The sequence below is a fragment of the Eutrema salsugineum genome, unplaced genomic scaffold (genome assembly GCF_000478725.1).
Source record: "Eutrema salsugineum unplaced genomic scaffold, Eutsalg1_0 scaffold_4, whole genome shotgun sequence".
Lineage (NCBI taxonomy): Eukaryota > Viridiplantae > Streptophyta > Magnoliopsida > Brassicales > Brassicaceae > Eutrema > Eutrema salsugineum.
The window spans coordinates 10,628,182-10,649,139 of NW_006256686.1; the positions used below are offsets into that span (position 1 = coordinate 10,628,182).

Genomic DNA, 20,958 nt, shown 5'->3' on the forward strand with positions numbered 1-20,958 from the left:
CTCATCAAAATGATATTAAACAAGGCATTCAAGGTTAGGTATCAAAAAGGCTTTTTAATGGTAAGGCTGATGTGTTTAGGGTTACTTTTTCTGGAGAGACAGGACATTATGCAAAACAGCAAGAGAGGATGGAACTGTAAATGGCCCCACAGTTTCAGTCACATTCTTCTTGCTTCAAGATTTCTGATCTCCTTTCTTCAGATTCTCCTTATAGTTCCCCCAGACTTGGATTTTTGTCAAGGTTGTGAATTCATAACTCTTTAAGTGAATACCTATTGCCTTGGCTCAAGTGATTTCGGCTCCTAAGACTCTTTTAGGCTCTTAGTTTCCTTTCCTTTCATTCTTTTTCTCTTTTTTCGTTTTTTCTTTTTTTCTGAAAGGGGAAACTGCCTTTTGACTCAGAGTCTTAGGGAGCACGAAATTTACCTTTTTGAATGAGCTTTTGTGAGGCATCATACGATTTCTGGCACACTCCATTCTGGTCTCTTTCAGTCTTTCTCTTGAGTGACTGAAAACTATGTTGTTCCTCCCTCTCCGGCGTTGTTGCACATAACTGTCGATATAAACTAAATAAAGAATGCATGAGGTTTAAACATAAAGGTTTGGGTTAAGGGTGTGGTACCAGCTAAAGATGAACTGGCCATCTAGGATAACAAAGACTGGTAGTAATAAGGTAAAGATGTCCTAGATGTATATCATGATGCCTTTTTAAAACCATTGATGAGAAAATTAGATGTCAAGATTAAGTCCAAGTAAAATGAGCTAGTATATCCTGTCAGAAAATATCTTCATGAATATAAGTCCTCTGGTGGGATTTTGTAGTGTAAGTACTCTAGCTACCGCCTATTTTAGTACTAAACCTTGAAAGAGCTTTCACGAGTGATTGGTGTAGAAGCAAACAGGTTGGTTATCATCATTGATTTGTCATTATTCCCTCAAAATGTAATTGACCTTTGAAAACACTTTTTGAAACCCAAAGACTTTTGAAAAGTTTTAAGAAAAATCGGAAAAAATTGAAAAATTTTAAAGAAAATGCAGAATGCAAAGGCTCATGCAAGAAAAGGTTGTTAGAAAGGGATGAAATCCTCCCCCAGACTTAAATCACACTGCCCCCCAGTGTGAAATAAATCAGGCAAGGATGAGAAATAGAGTATGTAAAAATTAAAAAGATTGAGAGAAAGAAAACTTACCTGGTGTTGGTGATGGATTGTGAGGTGGTTGTGGTGGCGATGCTTGATCAAGCTTGGATGCAAGGGATCCAAAACAGATTTGGTCAAGGTGATGGTGGAAGTGGCCAAGGATGGAATGGAGGTGGCCAAGGTGAAATGGAGGTGGACAAGGTGGCCATGGTGGCCGGCTGTGCTGGCCGTGGGTCGGAGCATCGCGGCCACGGTGGGACGCGTGCTGGCCGCAGGCCAGACCTTCTAGGCCGCGGTAAAGCGCCTGCTGGCTGCGGCTGGACCTTCTTTGGCTGCAGCCAGCTCCTTTTCTTCTCTTTTTTTTATGGCATACTAAGGCCTGTCTAAAATGAAAGAAACAAAACTTTAATAGAAAAAGAAAGCTGAATAAAAACAAATAAGTACCTAAAATGGGTTGCCTCCCATCAAGCGCTTTGGTTTATAGTCCTTAGCTAGACTTTGCAAAGAAAAAGACTCATTTCAAATAGGATCTTGTCCTAAGACAAGTCCTATTCGAAATCCTCATGTTCTGTCTTGCAGGTTCTTCATCACTCCAGAGTTCTTCTGGTTCAAATGTCTGAGCTGTATGCTCTCCTTTTTTGCTCTTAAGTGGTGTAGCTTCAGAGAAGATGTCCTTGTCGATATTGGCAAAAGAAACTCTCCTGTTGGGCCAATCCATGATGGCTCCAGCAGTTGCTAAGAAAGGCCATCCAAGAATAACTGGATAAGAGTCATCTTTGGTCTTCACTATGTATAGATCGACAGGTGCAATGCAATCTCCAATCTTTAGAGGAATGTCTCGGGCTATCCCTCTTGGTGTTGCACTTGAATCATCTGCTAAGCTAATCTTTGTCCTGGTACTTGAGATGTGCTTAATGCCTAACTCTCAAAACAGTTGCTTTGGACATCATGTTAATGCAAGCTCCATAATCACAAAGAATATTGAGGAATCTTTCACCTCTAATGTCACAAGAGATAAGAAATTGACATTTGTCTTGAACTTTATGTAGAGTTCAAACTGTTCTACCTTCTTGGGCGTGTGTGAACAAGTCTTTCATCTCTTGGATTGACTCTTTGCTGTCACAAAAGAAGTGGCCTATCATGTAGTATCTACATGCTTTGGCAAACGAAATTCCTTCTAGAAGACTCTGAACTACTTGGTTGAACTCTTCAAGTGCTTTTTTGCTGATCTTGTTTGTGTAATCACTGGCTTCTTGGGAATCTTTGAGGTGGATCCTGTAAACAGCTGCATTAGGTGATGATCTAGGAAAAGATAGATACCTGGCTCTTCTGAAATATGTAGAGATGTTCTCCTTAGTCTCCTTGCTGTATCTGAAGAAGACTTGAAGGCAGCCTTGCTTCCAGACGTTGTCGAATCCGAGATAGAGAAGAATGGACTTCACAAACTTGTTGAATTTGATCAGTCTCTCTCTAGATATGCTCTTGGTTATTGGTTCTGTGTTGTCATCAGATGAATCGTCCCCAGGGTTTGGATCTTTTACAAACAAACCATACTCTTCATCTTCTGAGAATTGCTCTTGAAGCTCATTGTCACAAGTATAAACCATGTTCCAAGATGCATAAGTATTGAATTCTTCCTTTTCCTTTGATGTTTGTGCAGTGATTGAGAAGACAGCTTTGTCAACAACCTAGGTCTGGTCACATGAGGTCGGTTTTCTGATGAACAGACTTCAGAAAGAGGTTGAAAGCTCTCCCAGTCTGAGAAGTCGTGCTGCACCATGGGTGAGGAGCTTGGAGCCGCGGTGGAAGTGGCTCTGGCCACGGGTGAGGTGCTCGCAGCCGCGGTCAGCTTCCTCCGGCTCTCCATGCTTCCTTCTTCAATCTCTTCTTCTCCATTGTTGTTCTCTTGCTTCCAGTGGTTCTCAGACATGTCTTGGGTATCCAAATAAGTGATTCCAGAGTTCAGATCATACTCCTTATGATCTGTAGAAAGTTTTTCAACCTTCTCTTCTACTTCATCTAAAGCATAGACAACTTTGTCTAAAGTAGCATCAATCTCTTCTGTTTTGTTTTCAACCTTTGCTACACCTTGCCACAGCTCCAATGTGTAGTCGTAGGTCTGGTTTTTGCTCTCATTCAGCTCCTTATCCAAGTCATCGATCTTGAATGGGATGTTCAACCCGGTGGTCACTCCGTCGCGGTGACATGGGCGGTATGGGCGAGTGGTCCGTCGGAGCTGACTTCGAGTTACTCTGGAACACTCGCCTCGACACCGGAGGCACGGTGTTGTTGCGCCTTAACGATTTTTTTACTTTCCGCGCCATTACAACGGTCAATCGGATGGCTAATCGGAGATGGATTGCCGGAGATGCTAGATGGACTACGTCGAGATGTGGATCCCAAATTTAATTTTTAATTTAAATGTTGGGATGTCGATAAATTATACATTTGGTTATACTTCGGTTTATGATATTGGACTTCGGTTTATAATTTTGTGTAATCGGTTTACCAAATCGGATTTAATCTGAAATTTTTAGTTTTTTTACTTCGATAATGGTAATTTTGAAAATAAAAATTGCCTTAGGATCCTTGTGGGAAGACAAACAGTAAAAACAGCCCTATCCTTCCAAAGTTTTCAAAACATCCTATTCCTCTAATTTAAAACTTAAAAACTACCCATTCAGCAATTTTCTCTAATTTATAACCAGATTTATTTTCTGACAATAAGTCAATTCAAATTTTAGTTTTATTATAAATTATATAAATCTAATTAATAAAATATAATAAATATAGTATTCTTTTAATTCTAACATCTTATTTATTAAGCAGTTATAACACGGATAGCTAGTCAGACTTCAAAACTAAACGATCGAACAAAATATAATACTTTACCAGAAGCAGAAGAATCGTCGTCACGCTTCTTCAACATAGCTCTAATTAAGAACCAAAGAAGCCTTTGTCACTAACTAAACATCCAATCAACTTCGCAATCAATTTGAAGATAGAGAAGCAATCGATGATAAGGAAAGTGAAGAAAGAGTTTGGTTGGTGAGCTATGATTTTTCAATTTTTATTTTTATTTTATTGAGAACGTTTCTTTATAAAAGTCTCTCCAAATTCCAGTTTTATTATCATTAGTTTCAACTAAAAATGTAAGTACACTCTTAAAATCCTTTTCACAACTTTTAATTTAAAAGTAAAATTGCTTAGGTTTGAATAACAATGGATTTGATATAGTGTAGTTTTGACAAATTGTTAATTGAATAACTGTGGATTTGATATGACTTTTAGAAATTTTATATAAACTAGATGAATATCCGTACATTACGTGCAGGTTTTTTTCTTCAACTATTTCAAATTTATATATTTTTTTATCTATTACTAATAAAAATATAGAAATTATTTATTATGTGTTAGTATATTATATAAATCAATCAATTTTAAATGTTATAATATTAAAAATTAAGAATTTATACAAAAAACTATTAATATTTTTAATTAATTATAATATAAATTCTTATTTAATATTTATATAAATTTAATTTAAGAATCAATTAATAAAAAAACTTTTCATGTTTGAGTGGTTTAAAACTTAATATTTAATTTATTAATTAATTTTCTTAAAAAAAACTGTAATTTTAATTTAAAAAATATAACACATGTCATCTTCATAATAACTCTCAAATGTTGATGTGGCATTCATATGGAGAGAGTTGAACTTCTTTTATATATAAGATTAGATGCGTATCCGCGCTATGCGCGGGTTTTTATTCAAATAATTTAAAATGTTTAATTATTTTGTAGTTTTTTCTTTTGTAGTGTGTATAAGTAGAGATTATGATTGTTGGTTGTAATATGATAAGGTAAGACAGGCATTTAATCTGAAATATTACTCTGCATTTTTGTTGCAAAGGTTTGTAACTTTACGAATATTTACAGTGAGATATTTTGGTTCATATTGTAAATGAATGATTAGAATGATTGGCATTGGTTGTGTTTTTTATTTTCATTTCTTCTTCGTTGGAACAGTATGCTTTTCAGTAGTCTTCCTCAGTTTTTGAAAAACATTTGTTGGAGGAAGGACGTATGTACAAAGCTTCTATTTCTCATTCTTGATAATACCATTTAACTTTTCTTAAAAATATAATTAGGAGGAAGACACTTATAACGGCAACGCTGCAGCAACGTGAACAACCATTAGTTTATAGTGGAAGACACCAAAATACCGAAGTTGATCTACTATAAAAAGAAAATCCAATAGAAGTAGTGGAGAACCACTTAATATCTTCATTCTTTGCATACATAGCTCAGAACTTTGTTCTGAACAACCCTTATTGTTTCCTCATTATTTAATACTAAAATTGATGTCTACCACTGCTTCCTCTTACACCGACGAGCCACTGCTAGAAACTGCGGCTGCAGTCACTGCTTTCTCAAATGAAAGGACCTTTCTTTGGAACTGCAGTAGCAGAAGTTTTTATATAATGATTCAACTGAAACTGGATTTAAACAGGGAAAAAGATTGGATTTTTTCTGAGAAAATAGAATAAACGACAATAATTGATAATTATAAATGCACAAATCATTTGAATGAGCGCAGGTTTCAGACTATGAGACTATTTTTAGATGATGCCAGAAACAGACAAGTTTTTTTTTTTGTTTGGGCAGAAAGCTTAATCATTCAGCATTCATTTCCAAATAGATTAGTATCACACCCAAAGCTTACAGAGTTAAAATAATGCATCAGCGGTTAAGAACCAGTGAGTACTGGTGATTCTCATCTTCACTTAAACACAGCTACAGTACATGCATAGCAGAATAAGATGTCAAAAAGAAACATTGTACCAAGCTGAGACAATTCCCACAAAAGGGTGAATACAAAGCAGAGATTCGAGATTTTCTAAAGTTACAGTACTAATATGAGACAAAAAATAAGTTCTATACGCATGTGATGCCTACACGAGCTGTAGTTTCAACACCGCCCATCTCGTCTTTCTCTTAGCTCCCATTTCCTAATGCCTAACCTCTTCGTTCTTTCTCTGTCACTCGTCTAAATTTCCTCCGACCGTCATTCCCACACTTGGAGTTTCTCCGAATGCAATTGAATAGTAAGACCAATATGTGAGCCTACTATGAGTTTCTTTTCCGAAATTTGTTACGTTCGCTTTCTACAAACCATCGAGATCACCAAAATCTGCAAAATGGGAGAATTATTATTTCTGAAACGCGAATGATAGATCTTATAATTAAAGGCATATGAGACTTCTTTAAACCCCCCCCCCCCAAAAAAAAACTGACTGCAACTTTTTGACCATCGTTTTTCATAACTACTCATTACCATTTTTCATCAATCAAAAGTATCCTCCTCTTCTTCTTCCTCCAATACCTCTTCGCCATCTTTCTCTGCAGACTCTGCTTCCTCGTCAGATTCTTCACCCGAAGAACCCAATTTTAAACCAAGCTTTTTCTCTCGCACTCTTTAGTCTCTTCCTCTGATTGAACTTCCCTAGATTCTTCGGATTTTCCCTCAGATTTCAGTTTTTTCTTTTCTTTATGACCAATGCTCTCATCCCCACATTAATTGGTCTCTAAGTTTAATAGACTGTAGACAATGTATCTCTCTAATTAATGTTGAACCTTTTTCAATCGTTGATATTAGGAAAGAAATATAAGAGGTTTCAGAAGCGTAAAGGTCCATACACGTGGCGTTTTTTTAAAGGTATAGGTGTCGCTCTCTCCAGTGTTGACGTGTCAAGCAGCTGGAGAGAGTTCTTCCTCTTTTATATATAAGATTAGCAAACTTATAAAACTCTGATCCTATCTCAAATGATCCGAAAAGTCACATGTAATAAAATGATTATGGTTTTGCAAATTATCCCTAACACTGTGGTATTTTTTATAATTTCTTATTACTATTGTTGAAATATTTTTTCTGGCTTTTAGAGACACAAGTTAACTAATTTATAATTAATATAATATTATTACGATCATTTAATTATAAAAATCACATATTCTTTTCTTTGATATCTTCAAAGAAATTTCTCTTTTATGACAGTTTTAATATATATAAAAATATCAGAAGAAATATTAATTAAAAAATTCAATAATATTTTTTAAGTTAAGAAAAAATATTAGAAAATCTAAGAAAGTTAAATGTAAGAAATATTTATTTATAAAATAAGATTTAATTGAATAAATTTGGAGGTTTAATTTTTAAAAATATTAAATTTTGTTTAATCGAGAATTTTTTTTTTGCTAATCACATAATTAGAAAATCAAAAGTTATTAAAAAAATAAACAGATAAATCTTCTTTTGAAAAATGTGTATATAACTATATAAGTGCATAATATATAAACATATATGACATCATATATTGTAATGATTAATAATAATTAGATAATATATAATAAATTCCTCTTTTTTTTGGTTAAAATATTGTATCTCTTTTTTATGTGTGAATAGATGTTAAAAATGGCCATTCATAGTGTGCTATGGGTGATCATGTATATAAGTGTATTAGGATTCTGAAAACTATATTTTACCTTGATAATATTTAGTATTTGATTTCTTTGGTAGTTTCAAATTTAAGAAATGTTTAGTTGCTTTTCACCAACAAATGTACCTGACATGTAAGCTTTTTTTTTTTGTCATCAGCCTAAGTACCTAAAACGGTTTGGCTATCCAAACCGGTAGTACCGAGTTTACATAAATGACGTCTTGAGGGTAGACACGAGCACTTCTTGCTAGGTTGTCCGCCTTCGAATTTTTTGCGCGTGGGATATGTGATATAAGGAAGAAACTGAACTTGTCCTTCATTTTCCTAATCTCCTCCAAATGTAGATCAAAAGCTGGCCATTCTTCGGGTGTAGACACCATCTTCACCAACTCCGAACAGTCTGTTGCAAAAGCTACTTCCATCTTCTGGTTTTCGAGCATACAGTGCATAGCCCATATGAGGGCTTCTATTTCCGCATGCAGAGGTGTAAGACTTCGTCTTACATTTTGTGTTCCCATTATTCTTTCCGTAGCATCTTCTTTAAAGAAGTACCATCCTAATCCCGTTAAAAGATATGTATCTTTCCAAGAGCCATCAGTATAGCACCACCAGCCTTCGTAGGCCATAGGTGTTGACAGGTTCAGAAAAGTGCAAAGATCGGTAGGAATTGAATCCTGTTCAAACCTTTGAGCCTCCTCCCACAATGTTGCTTATGTTTCCGCTATTTTCAATGTAATCTGTGGATCTATATCATTATTTTAATACACTTTCTCATTCTGTGCCTTCCAAATATACCATGCGATCCATGGGAATTGTGTGTTATTCAACTTTTATGGAAGTCGCCAAAAAAGATGATCAAAATTTGAATAAACCGATGGTCCTGAGAAGATTCCAAGAGGTGTTGGTATCCGGGATAATGCCCAAGTTTGCAAAGCAGGAGGATATTCAAAGAGCACATGGTTAATTGTTTCTTCATCTTCTCCACATCGTGTACATTGTGTGTCACATTGTATTCCACGGGTGCGTAATCCAGCCGACACTGGAAGGCACCCAGATATTGCTTGCCAGATAAAATGTCTTAACTTCGGCGCACTTTTCAATTTCCAAGCATATGCTTGTAAAGCCTTTATTTCTGGGCCAAAGATCTCCTTTGTGATTCCTTTAGATAAATAACGCTCAGTTTTGTACTCTGATTTTACCGTATATCGTCCGGATTCTGTGAAATGCCATCCCATTGGGTCTGGCCTATAGGTTCTACTAATGGGAAGTCCACGAATAATTTCCACATCCGCTGGGTCAATAATTGCTATTATCAAACCCATGTTCCACGAGTTTTTCACTGGGTCAATCAGGTGATTAACCATAATATTCGGATAATAATTGAAACCCTTACAAGTGACTGATCTCGGGCGAGAAGAATGTATCCATGGATCATTCCAGACAGAAATGGAGCATCCTGAACCTACCTTTTTAATTAGCCCTTTATTAACCAGAGATCTAGCCGATATTATACTTCGCCATCCATAAGACGGTGAGTAGGATCTCACTGGGTCCAAAGGACTTGCATTCTGAAAGAATCGTCCTTTAAAGACCTGCGCAAATAAGGAATTTGGTCTATCAATCAGCCTCCATAATTGTTTTGCCAATAAAGCCGTATTAAAATCCTCCACATCTCGAAATCCGATTCCTCCTTCCGTTTAATCTTTACACATCTTTTTCCACCCTATCCAATGCATACCACGATTATGTCCATCCGAGCTCCACCAATACCTTGTCGCTGCACTAGTTAGTTTTCCTGTGGTGGATTTAGGCAACCGAAAACATGACATGACGTAAGTGGGCATCACAGATGCCACCGATTTAATCAATACCTCTTTACCCCCTTTTGACAGTAGGCGCGACGTCCAACTATTAACCCGATCATGCTGTCTTTCTGCTACAAAATTAAAGATTCTGGTTTTAGCGCCATCTAAGATTTCCGGGATACCAAGATAGGATCCCGTCCCTCCGTTCCTATAGATTCCTAAAATTTGTTTCACCTCACTCTTAACGTCCTCTGGGACCGTGTGACCAAATTGAATTGAAGATTTATCAAAATTAATTTGCTGTCCCGAGACACTTTCATACTGTTTCAGTATCGTTAGAATCTTCTGGCATTCAGCTTTATTTGCCTTACAAAAGAATAAGCTGTCATCTGCAAAAAGTAGATGTGACACCGGTGGACTTGCTCGTACAATCTTTAGACCAGTCAATTGTTTTTCCTCTTCAGATTTCTTTATATTTGATATTAGCACCTCTGTACATAGTATAAATAAATATGGAGATAAAGGGTCCCCTTGGCGGAGACCTCTCCCCGGGATTACATGCCTCTTTGGCTGTCCATTTAACAGAACTTTATATTTTAACGAGGTAATGCATCGCATCATCCATGTTATCTATTTTTCCGCAAAACCAAATCTCCTCAAAAGATCTTCAATAAAAGCCCATTCGACTCTATCATAAGTTTAACTCATATCCGTCTTAATCGCCATATATTTACTTTTGCATGACTTATTAGTCTGCAGTCCATGAAACATCTCCTGTGCAATTAGGATATTATCTGATATCAACCGTCCTGCCACAAAAGCTGATTGTGTTTCCGAAATCAGATCTAGTAATAAATTTTTTAATCGTTGACATAGTACTTTTTATATGATCTTATAACCGACATTACATAGACTAATAGGTCGTAGTTCTGTCATTCTCGTAGGTCTTTCCGTTTTGGGAATTAAACAGATGTTCGTCATGTTTAATCTTTCATAAAAGACCCCCGTATCAAAAAAAACATTGACTAAACATACAAGATCCGCCTTAGCGATTTGCCATGAGCGTTGGTAAAAGAGTGCCGTCATTCCGTCAGGTCCCGGAGCTTTCTCCGGATGCATCATAAATAGTGCACTCCGTATTTCCTCTTCAGATGCCATAGCTGTGAGCATTGCATTATTCGTGTCCGAGATTACCCGTGTAATATTTCCCAATGTGACGTTAAATTCCGTTGGGGAAGTCGAGGTGAATAGTTCATCAAAATATTTCACTGCCACCTGCTCAATCTCTTTCTCCGAAGTAACCCATGTTCCTATTGCATTATATAAACCAATAATCCGGTTCCGTGCTCTTCTTTGTTTAACTAATGCATGATAAAATATTGTATTTTTATCTCCTTCTTTTGCCCATTGAGTTCGACTTTTTTGTTGCCAATATAATTCCTCATCCCTATAAGCTTTCTTTAATTTTTTCGTAACCTCCATCAATTCCTCCTCCGTTCTTGTGTCATCGTTTTGGATGTCTTCTAATTCCCGTTTCAAGTCGCCAATCCTTTCATGCCCATATGGCTGAAAAGTTTTCCTCCATTGGGATATTTCTCTTCTACAATTTTGCACTTTGTCCATAAACGGAACTACTCCATCACTAGGATCAAAATTCCAACCTTTGGAAATAGAATCCATAAAACCGTCTTGTCCTAACCAACGTTTATCAAATCGGAATTGCGACTTTTTCCTTTGAACTTTATCTTCAATTGTAGCGACAATTGGCCGATGATCTGATCCAATCATCGCCAAATACTCAACATAAGAATGCGAGAAGATCTCATGCCAATCTTCAGTCGCTAACGCCCGAAGTCTACATCTAACAACTTTTGAATTTCTTCGTCCCCTCCAAGACATTGTATTGGAAATTCCAAAAAGCCACAGTCTCGTATCATGAGGTTGAAGGACACAAAGGTAGAAGCATGTCTTAAAGTGCCTCCTTTTTTTCATTGTTACTGGTTATCTCATTCATGTCTCCAATAACGAACCAAGGTTCTTTCCGTGTAAGACTTATTCTTGTTAGTCTTTCCCAAACTTGACCTCGTAGTTTTGCAACCGGATCTCTATAAATGAAAGAGAGATAAACTTTTTTTCCCAAAATATCTGTTTCAATATCAATAATCTGATTATTTGAAAATAAAATAGTAACATCAGAAGAATTAGTATAAAATAATGCAAGACCACCACTTGCACCACATGGTTCAACCATGTACAACTTATCATAACCGAAATGAAACTGAAATTTTTGTAAAAAAGAAATTACTGTTTGGTTTCTGAAAGAAACAAAAATTCTGGTTTATGTCTCTTCCAGACTTCTTTAAGATAGCTTATTGTCCAGCGATTTCCAAGCCCTTGACAATTCCAACTAAGTATCCGCATTTAACAAATCTATTGATTTATATTCCAACTAAGCCCTTGACATGTAAGCTTGATTTATATTCTTATACATCTTTAAAAAAGTTTTCTTGATAACCAACTCAAATCTTGGATATTTTCTAGTGTATCAGATGTCGAATTAAAAATACCAATTTGTGATGAAGCCGAGATGATCATGTTTGTTGTTATTAAAAAATTCAAAGGTAGACCAATATTTATAACTGATAGTAATATGATTATGGGCAATTTATCATGCATGTTGTAACTTTTCGAATGATGTATGATTATTAGGAGTCAAATCACGGGTGGTGGATAGAGAGAAACAAACGATTGTGGTCACTGGAAGTTTCGATCTGGATAAGTTGTTGAAAAAGCTCAAGAGAGCAACTGGTGAAGAAGTGGAGATTGTGACAAAAGAAAAGATTGTGACAAATAGCGGATCATGTTTTAATTTTTATTTTAAATAATTTGTATTTAATTTTATGTTTACTATTAATGTTATTTTGTTTAAAATATTTATATTTTCTTTGATCTCTTTTTGATGATACATTATTTGTAATCTCTTCTACACCAATTGTGTCAAATAGTCTAATTTTTCTCCTAAGATAATAAGAGACTAAAAATCTACTATTTTACTTTTTTTATCAAAACGTAATAGTTAACTTAAAAATATATGTTGAATATCAGAGAGAAATATTTATTTGTTCTTCGATCTTCGTATTCTTTTTATTCTTGTAAATCTTACTTATATAATACTTGTTATTTTTCTTAATTTTATCATTTTGAATTTTTTAGTTATATATATTTTATCGATTTCATCTTTTTTTATTTAAAAATAAAACCATATATGACATTTTTATAGGGAAAAAAAAACTTAAAACCCCTCAATTATTTAATATTTGTCAGTTTCCTACCTGAACTTTTTGTGTTGCCAGAAACCTACATAAACTAATTTTTTGATCAAAAAACTATCTGAAATATTTTACGGTTTCAGCTTTTACCCCATTACTTCACATCCATTAATAGTTCTCCCAGATTCATTCGCTGATGATTATTTATTTGATATTGGTTTGTTTCTCATCATAGACCACATCTATTCCGAAAAGCGATTTGCATATAAGCTCCTAACTAATCGACTCTTTGGAACAGTGATTTCAGTGGCTCATAATAAAGTAATAAATATAAATTAGTAGGTGATCTATTGAGATAAAGTGTGATAGATATTTTTAATCATCTACGAAGATCATCTTAGTGGAGATTAAATCAGCCCAAAAACAAAATGAAGTACTCATCTACAGAATCTTTAGTCATAAATATATTGTAATTTTAAAAATATATATATTGTAATTTATTTCGAATTATATTGGTGATAACTTTTTTTTTAGTTGTTGTAAAATCTTTGATATTTTGGTTTTTTAGTGTCATTTAACTTAAAAAAAAAATTAAAAATTAGCTAATGTGGATTTCAGATAACGTAAAAAGTTCAGGTATTTTTTTGGCAAATATTAAATAGTTGAGGGTTTTTTCAGCTTTTTCTTGTTTTAGAAAATAACGGAGTTTACTAATTCCGTTTGACGGTTAAAGGCCGTGAAATCGTGGGAAGAAAACTGAAACTATAAAATATTTTAGGTAGTTTTTTTATCTAAAAAATTAGTTCATGTAAGTTTCTGGCAACGCAAAAAGTTCAGGTAGGAAACTAGCAAATATTAAATAGTTGAAGGTTTTTTAAATTTTTTCTCCCATTTTTATATGGATATCTTTCTTTTTGTTATTATTTTTTTAATAAATTTTATCTTTTTAATTGTTTGTTAAATTTTCTTTATGTTTTATAATTTTATTAATTGAAGTTTTATATAAGATTATTTGAAATTTCTTAACTTAATCAGTTTCGTAATTTTTTTTAATAGATATCAATAAACAAAAATGTGTATGTAAAAACTAATAATATTATTTAACAAAATAAATAAAGAAGTACAAACAAGAACTTAGTTCAAAAACCTAATTTCTTAGTTTCTTGGGTTGTTTGATGACATCAATAAGTTTAAACATAATTATATAATATTTGCAGTGGTAATTTGAAACAAAACTTCAATGAAAATGATTGTAAAGAAATAAAAGCAAAACAAAACAAAACAAAACAAAAAATACAGATATCAAAACTTAATGAATTTAGTGAATGTTGAAAAAAACAAACTACAATAAAAAAAATAAACTCAAAAAACTGTTTATCCTAATATTGCAATGTTTTATTTTGTTTTATTTACTTTTTCTTTTAATTATCTTCAATGTTATTTTCTTTATTCTTATTTTCATTTAAAGAGATGTTTACCAATAATACTAAGCCTACTAAAAACAAATTAAAAAATTAAAGAAAAATATGTATGGGTAAATGTTGCAAAGAAAAGGTTCCTAAGTTTTTCTTAAAAAATTGAAACCGTAAGCCCATATTTTATATAATTTGAACGTAAGCACGACTCTGACAAGAGACAATCCTGATTACACAAGCGAGTTACACAAGCGAAGAGTAGAGACTGTTGATGAAGACTCAGTGTCTCTTCTCTCCATGATGGTGAAGAAGAACATCAGGTGCCTCCTCGATATCGTTATCAGGCTGAAACAAATCCCATTACGAGATTATAAATTTGATCATACTATACATATCTACCTAAAGAATTTAGAGAGGATGAGTTAATTAATGCGTTAATCAGTGTAACAGCTTCACCTGCAGTAACTGAAGTAACCGCCAAAGCAAGTAATCAACGATCATAACCATACAGAATAGCTTCCCTGCCCAAGCTCCACACGAGAGGAACCTAACAAAGATAAGCTATTTTCATCCGTATCAAAGAAAAACGAGGTTTTACATCAATCTTGATGCGTAAGGATATATAATGTACCGCGATAAACGTTCAAGAAGATTCCTATTTGAACACTTCAAGGCACGATCATACACAATCTCGGTTCTTTTGGCCACATCTTGCCAACTGTAAAGCTTCTTCATCTAATAGTAGCAACAAGCTTAGAAGAAAGGTTCTTAACTCTTTAAGTATTTAAATATGAAAACGAAACTCACTCGATTGTGCATCTCCTCAGGGTTAATACTTGGGAGTATTGATATTGCCTTCTCGATTGCTCGTACCATATCATCTGGATCAGGTTCAGCGAGTACAACCATGTCATCAGGCAAGACCTAAAAAATCGTAAGAAAAAAACCTGATTTTATCGATCCTGGAAGAGAGACAGTCACAGAATGTATTATAGGAAATGTTACATGCCTCAGGGACACCTCCAACACGAGTGCTGACAGTTAATAATCCGCAACTAGCCGCCTCTAATATAGCTATGCAGAAAGCTTCTGTCAAAGAACTGTCAGAGGATCAAGACTCTAGTAAACATGAACATTCAACAGTAACTGCTAAAAACACTAATATCGAGTTTTGTAAATTGTAAACACATAACACCTGTTTAAGAAGATATGACCGGTGACCAAAACAGAGCGCACGCGAGAATGTGGCACTGCACCCAACATTTCGACTCTATCTTGGAGAGAATGCTTCTCTCTCATTTCCTCTAGTCGCACATGTTTTGGTCCATCCCCTCCAACAACAAAACGAACCTTTCAAAACTCAAATAAAAAGAAGAATTAAAGTTAATACAGATACGATAGAGAAATGGTAGAATGATTGGTTACTAATGTGTTTTAAACTCACATTGGGGTATAAACGGCATACTTCTGGAATGACTTCAACGAGCAAATCCGCACCTTTCCGATAAACCAATCTACTTATGACAACTATGGTGATGACCTCAGTACTGGGTCGAACAGAAGCGGGCTTGAACATAGCGGTATCGACAGCATTTGGTATCATGAAAACCTTTGCTGGGGACAAACCAGACCGCAGAACAGTGTTCTCCTTGCTCGTGTGTGAAACGCATATAGCTTGGTCTATATCTGCTAAACTGAACTGTAAGACCTTGTTCATGTGGATGCTCCCAACATCAGCGAAACCGTACAAAGAATGATCTGTGAACACAACTTTGTAGCCCATTGTCCGGGCATGCATCAGAGCTTCATGACAGAGCGTAGAGAAAGCTTGATGACCGTGAACTACCGTTATCTTCTCGCGTCTAAGTATGGTCCGTACAATGGGAAGTGTTCCATAAACCGTCGGAAACGTGGTCTGCATAACAAATGGCCTCCAAGGCACGTAATAGACTTTGAGTCCACCAGTCATGTATCGAACTCCAGAACGGTTCCCGTATGCATGTGTCATAACCACCACCTGCAACAATGGCAACAAAAACTCAAACCAGCGTTCGGAAGAAACCAGATGGTGAAAGCAATGTTTCCACACTAAGAGGGTAAAAACACAAAGTAAAGAATAGAGTAAATTCTGGATTAAGCTCCATATCACTAATAGGTTTCTGAATCAAGGTAGTGGATTAATAAGATCCTATCACATTATGCTACATTACTTGACAATACAGCTGAAAATTGTATTTTAATCACAAAATATTAATAGAAGGGCTTTGAGAATTTGATTTCACCATAGCTAAACACACAAACCTAAAAAGAACATGCGAATATCAAACTGACCTTGTGTCCGAGCTTTAACAAGCATTGAGAGAGGTAATAGATGTGATTCTCCACACCACCAAAGTTTGGGAAGAAGAAATCAGAGACCATTAAAACCCTATGCTTCGGTTCCGCCATAGACACTCCAGTCACAAAATTAGACTTGAAGCTCTGAAATTTTTGATATAAGAAAAAAAATATATATCAATGCAACAAATCAGAACAAAAATGAGAAAATCACTCGCTCTAAACGCAAACATTACAGAAGTCTAGAACGATAATCAGGTATCAGTTCTAATGTCGAAAAGGAGAAGCGATGCAAGAATTACATATTGGTATTAAGATATAGATATACATCGTATGGACTTTACCAGAAAGGTGAGAGACGTGGCCTTCTTCGTTCATACTCTTTAAAGATTATGTATTCAGAGAAACCAGCTTGTGTAAACATACGCACAAGATCGATCAGCAAAAACCATGGAACCATATTTCCCCTACTACAGGGAAGAAATTGATATGAATAATAAGAAAATCAAATCATCTTTAACCAATAGATTCACTCGCAAACAGAAGGTTTTTCCAACCGTAAGGTATGTTGATCGATCGCAATGTAGCATGGAAGAAGAGGAGGAAAAAGAAAAGGAACCAGAGATTTCATAAAACCAAAAACTATCGAATCCATGAAAAGTTCACTAAGACATTCTATCGAAAACATCATCTACATTATCTATGAAATATTATCTATGAAACCAAAAACTATCGAATCCATTGAAACTTCTCATTTGAGAGTGTTTTAACTTCAGATTAAACATTTTTAGAATTTTGGATCACCACAATCGTCCGATAAATCTAGACTCCAAACTAATTTTGACAAATTACGAAGGAGGAAACTTACCGATTACAAAGATGGAGACAGCGTCGGAGGGAGGAGACGCAGGCGAAAGAAACGACGCCGGCTTTGGAAACGTCTCCGGCGATGGAGACGACGCCGGCGAGAGATCGATGCGATGGAGACACTACTCGGTAGTGTGAGAACGAGAAATAAATCATAATGGGGTAATCTGTAGTTTTTAAAATAAACAAAGGCTAAAAGTATAATATTCTAATTTTATGATTCCTTGCCGCACCAGAATCGAACCAAATGTCAAGTTAGCTCTATAGTATTTTACGAAGCACCTGTTGGAGGTGAGTTGCGCATCCTGATTTTAGCCCAACCCGAATCAAAAAAGGTTCATATTTATATTTAAAGACCCATGAAATATATGAAGCCCGACTGAACAATGTCGATAATAGTATATACATATCTATCTCTTTAAAAAAAAAAAAAAAAATTGTACATGAAATCAAGAAAAAAAAAACTGTACATGAAATCAAGAAAAAACAAATCAGCAAGATTAACAAAAGGAAAACTAAGACCATATCCATTAAGGGATCAAGACAGGTTCATAACACAGTTTTTGAGATAAAAAAGTTTAATATTAAAGAGACGGTATCATCTCGACGAACCTGAAAATACGGTATCATCTCAAAATGGAGCATCCTGATTGGTTGAAAATTATAATTTTTGAATATAAAAAAAAATTAAAAAAGAAATAAAACTAAAAAAACATTATTATATTCTGATGAACCCCTCTCTTAGAGGTTCACTGATGGAAATGCTGTAACAGATGTGAGTTATTCCCTCTAGTAATTAACAAAATAACGACACCAGTGCAAAGCCCCTGCAACTAAATTGCTAAAATGTCAAAAAAGATGAAACAATGATATGATTAATCCAAAATGTAAAAGCTTATCCGTGAGCCCCCGTGCGGTAACATCTTTAGCTATCATTTTACCCCAAAAGAGGATGCTTAAAGTGAACTTACAATCAATAAAGCTGTGATGGATTCGTTCATCCATCGATTCTCCTCCAAAAGATGCCCAATCACAATACAAACATAGAGAAGAGCAACGAAGAGATTCAACGAAACCACAGATGCGTTATCAGAGATGGACACCGACAACATTTTAGACGTTAAAGAGCTGAAATGAGAAGCCAGCATTGTCATCTTCTTGAACCACTTCTTTTTCACTTTTTCGATTAATTTTTGTAAGACAGATTCAAAAACTGCGAATTAAAGATCTCTCATCTTTCCAGACCCTCCATTCCAACAACTCCTGTTTCACACCAAACAAAATCTCAGAATCGGGAAAGGAAACAACTATATTTTCTTAAATATGTGCATTATTAGAAACTGTATGAGACCATCACTAACGCAGGCTCTTAAGGAAATTGCTTAGGTGTTTTTTAATTAAATTAAAGATAAAATAATAATTATGCTAAGAACTAGCTCTTATTTGGGACACTTAAGAATCGACTCTTAACTCCACGTGTCACGCTTGCATTGGCCAGAAAATTTCTCTTCTCTTTCTCTTTCTTCTTTGTCCAGGAGCAATTTCTCTCTCATCATCTTTCATCTTTCTTTCTTCCCCAAATGTAATAATAACTATGAATTAATCTACACATTGTGCAGAGTAATATTTTTTAAAATATCTTTAAATTTTTTAGTTAAATTAAAATTGGTGGCAAAAATCTTTTAACAAAAAATAAAAATAAAAATTAGAGGCAATTGGATAAAAATACATTTATAAATATCACACAACTGATATTTACTTGTATATATATCATCGAATAGAAATTTGAGCTAGTTTTGTTATGCGGTTTAATTATTATTAATTTTTAAATATGAAAGTGATATGATGTTAATATATACTTTATATACACACCAACATGGATTGGAATCTAAATATATATATATATATATATATATATATCCATAAAATAAGAAATTAATTGTGAATATTTTATTAGAGATCAAACTATTATTTTTAGTTAATGAATTATATAATATATGTTAATAAACCCGTCTATATAATCTATAGGATTGTCAAATTGGAAAAGCCCGTCTATTTAATCTATTTTGTAATTTACTAACATATTTTTTCGGCCAACCCGTAAAAATATAATTTAAATTTAGAAAACATATTTCAGTTTTAATTGAATTAATTTTCGAAAATGATACTAATCAATTATGAAAATACAAATGGAAATATTGCAAAAGTTTAAATAGATTTCTTCATATAATAGAATATATTTTAATAAGTAAAAAACTAAATACACTTTTGATTTATATCCATATATATTCAAAAAAAATCTGTGACATCTATATTTAACTATTTCTTATGGAGGAATATTTAATTGAGCTTTCTATATTTGTAAAGTTTGTTTATATAATATTTTCTAAGTAAATGTTTGTTTGTGTAGTATCTTATAAATAAATTTTTATTTATTAAAAATATCCTGTAATATCTTACAAATAAAAGTTCATTTATGTAAATGTATACTCAATTAATAATATAGAGATAAATTAACTAAAAATCCCATTGGGGGTTCTAGCATTAATCATGCTCTAAGAGCATCAGCAATGGTAGTACCCCATGAGAGGTACTTAGGCAATAAAATAATAGTAAAATTATGTTAAGTACCCCTAATTAAAAAAAAAAAATTGTTGCCTCTAATGCAAGAACCCCTAAAGGGGTACTTAAAAAAAATATACTAATTATAATTATTTGGAAAAGACATTTTTATTTTTGGATAGAACATAGATTATTTAACAACATTTGAAACAAAGATGAAAAAAAAAACTAGAAACTTAGATTTTGAAACATTGTAAACATATAAAAGCTCAATTGTTATTCGCCGTCTCCAAATTTTTGCCAAATATACTCAAGCAAATCAGCTTGCAAATATTCATGTACTTATTTATCTCGAACTCTAGTTCGTCTATCCAACATATTACCAATATTTGAAGGCATTGGTGAATAGGTCTGATCGACATGTGAACTTGCGTTTCCTTCTCCGTGTTGAAAATCTGAAAGATCAAATAGAGAGAAGTTGTTTCGTTCGTCTTCTACTATCATGTTTGGAGAATGATACAAGCTCTCATAATCTTCTCTATTTTGGCCTTATCCCAAACCGAGCTTGCAAGACTCCAAAAGCTCGCTCGACATCTTTTCGGGCAGCTTCTTGACGTTCAGCAAATAAACGAGCTTTTGAACCCTGTGAAAGTGGAATAGATTGGATAAATGTAGACCATTTTGGATAAATACCGTCGGTGAGATAGTATGCCAAACGATAAACCCTTCCGTTGACAGAGAAATTTACTTGCGGAGCTTGACCTTTTATGATATCATCAAACACGGGTGAATGATCAAGAACATTGATATCATTTAAAGTACCTGGAGATCCAAAAAATGCATGTCATATCCAAAGATCATATGAAGCTACCGCCTCCAAAACGATCGTGGGTTTTCCAGAACCACGTGTATATTGCCCTTTCCAAGGTGTGGAACAATTTTTCCACTCTCAATGCATACAATCAATGCTTCCTATCATGCCGGAAAATCCACGGTACTCTCCATAATAAAGTAGTCTTTAAAGATCTTCTGGTGTGGGTCTTCTTAGGTATTCATCACCAAACAAA

The 20,958-nt window shown here is 34.3% G+C and overlaps 2 protein-coding genes and 1 long non-coding RNA gene across 5 annotated transcripts; all 3 read right to left on the reverse strand.

Moving 5' to 3' along the window:
* Positions 1–5,889: 5,889 nt before the first annotated feature.
* LOC112084637 lies at positions 5,890–6,776 on the reverse strand. The gene is made up of 2 exons (XR_002898308.1): positions 6,478–6,776; positions 5,890–6,333 (listed from the first exon to the last, which is right to left on the reverse strand). It is a non-coding gene; the product is annotated as an uncharacterized LOC112084637 (long non-coding RNA).
* A 1,027-nt stretch (positions 6,777–7,803) lies between these two features.
* LOC112084511 lies at positions 7,804–8,262 on the reverse strand. The gene has a single exon (XM_024153661.1). It carries the CDS (start codon positions 8,260–8,262, stop codon positions 7,804–7,806), a length of 459 nt encoding a protein of 152 aa, XP_024009429.1.
* A 5,995-nt stretch (positions 8,263–14,257) lies between these two features.
* On the reverse strand, positions 14,258–17,466 carry LOC18013646 (phosphatidylinositol N-acetylglucosaminyltransferase subunit A). 3 transcript variants are annotated; one of them, XM_024153777.1, is made up of 10 exons: positions 17,331–17,466; positions 16,807–16,873; positions 16,457–16,606; positions 15,570–16,142; positions 15,321–15,475; positions 15,135–15,225; positions 14,933–15,049; positions 14,757–14,860; positions 14,582–14,672; positions 14,258–14,470 (listed from the first exon to the last, which is right to left on the reverse strand). In XM_024153777.1, exons 3-10 carry the CDS (start codon positions 16,571–16,573, stop codon positions 14,405–14,407), a joined length of 1,314 nt encoding a protein of 437 aa, XP_024009545.1. In that variant the 5' UTR covers positions 16,574–16,606; positions 16,807–16,873; positions 17,331–17,466; the 3' UTR covers positions 14,258–14,404. The 3 variants fall into 3 exon arrangements, with proteins under 3 accessions (XP_024009545.1, XP_024009544.1, XP_006419069.1); XM_024153776.1 differs by having other exon boundaries at positions 16,807–16,932; positions 17,331–17,459; XM_006419006.2 differs by lacking the exon at positions 16,807–16,873 and having other exon boundaries at positions 17,331–17,459.
* Between the last annotated feature and the right edge of the window lie 3,492 nt (positions 17,467–20,958).

Coding starts and splice junctions, on each gene's coding strand:
- LOC18013646 (XM_024153777.1), bottom strand. CDS start 16,573: ATGGCGGAACCGAAGCATAGGGTTTTAATGGTCTCTGATTTCTTCTTC. Junction 15,226..15,320: donor GGTCATATCTTCTTAAACAG/GTGTTATGTGTT, acceptor ATCCTCTGACAG/TTCTTTGACAGAAGCTTTCT. Junction 15,050..15,134: donor GTGTTGGAGGTGTCCCTGAG/GCATGTAACATT, acceptor ACGATTTTTTAG/GTCTTGCCTGATGACATGGT.
- LOC112084511 (XM_024153661.1), bottom strand. CDS start 8,262: ATGGCCTACGAAGGCTGGTGGTGCTATACTGATGGCTCTTGGAAAGAT.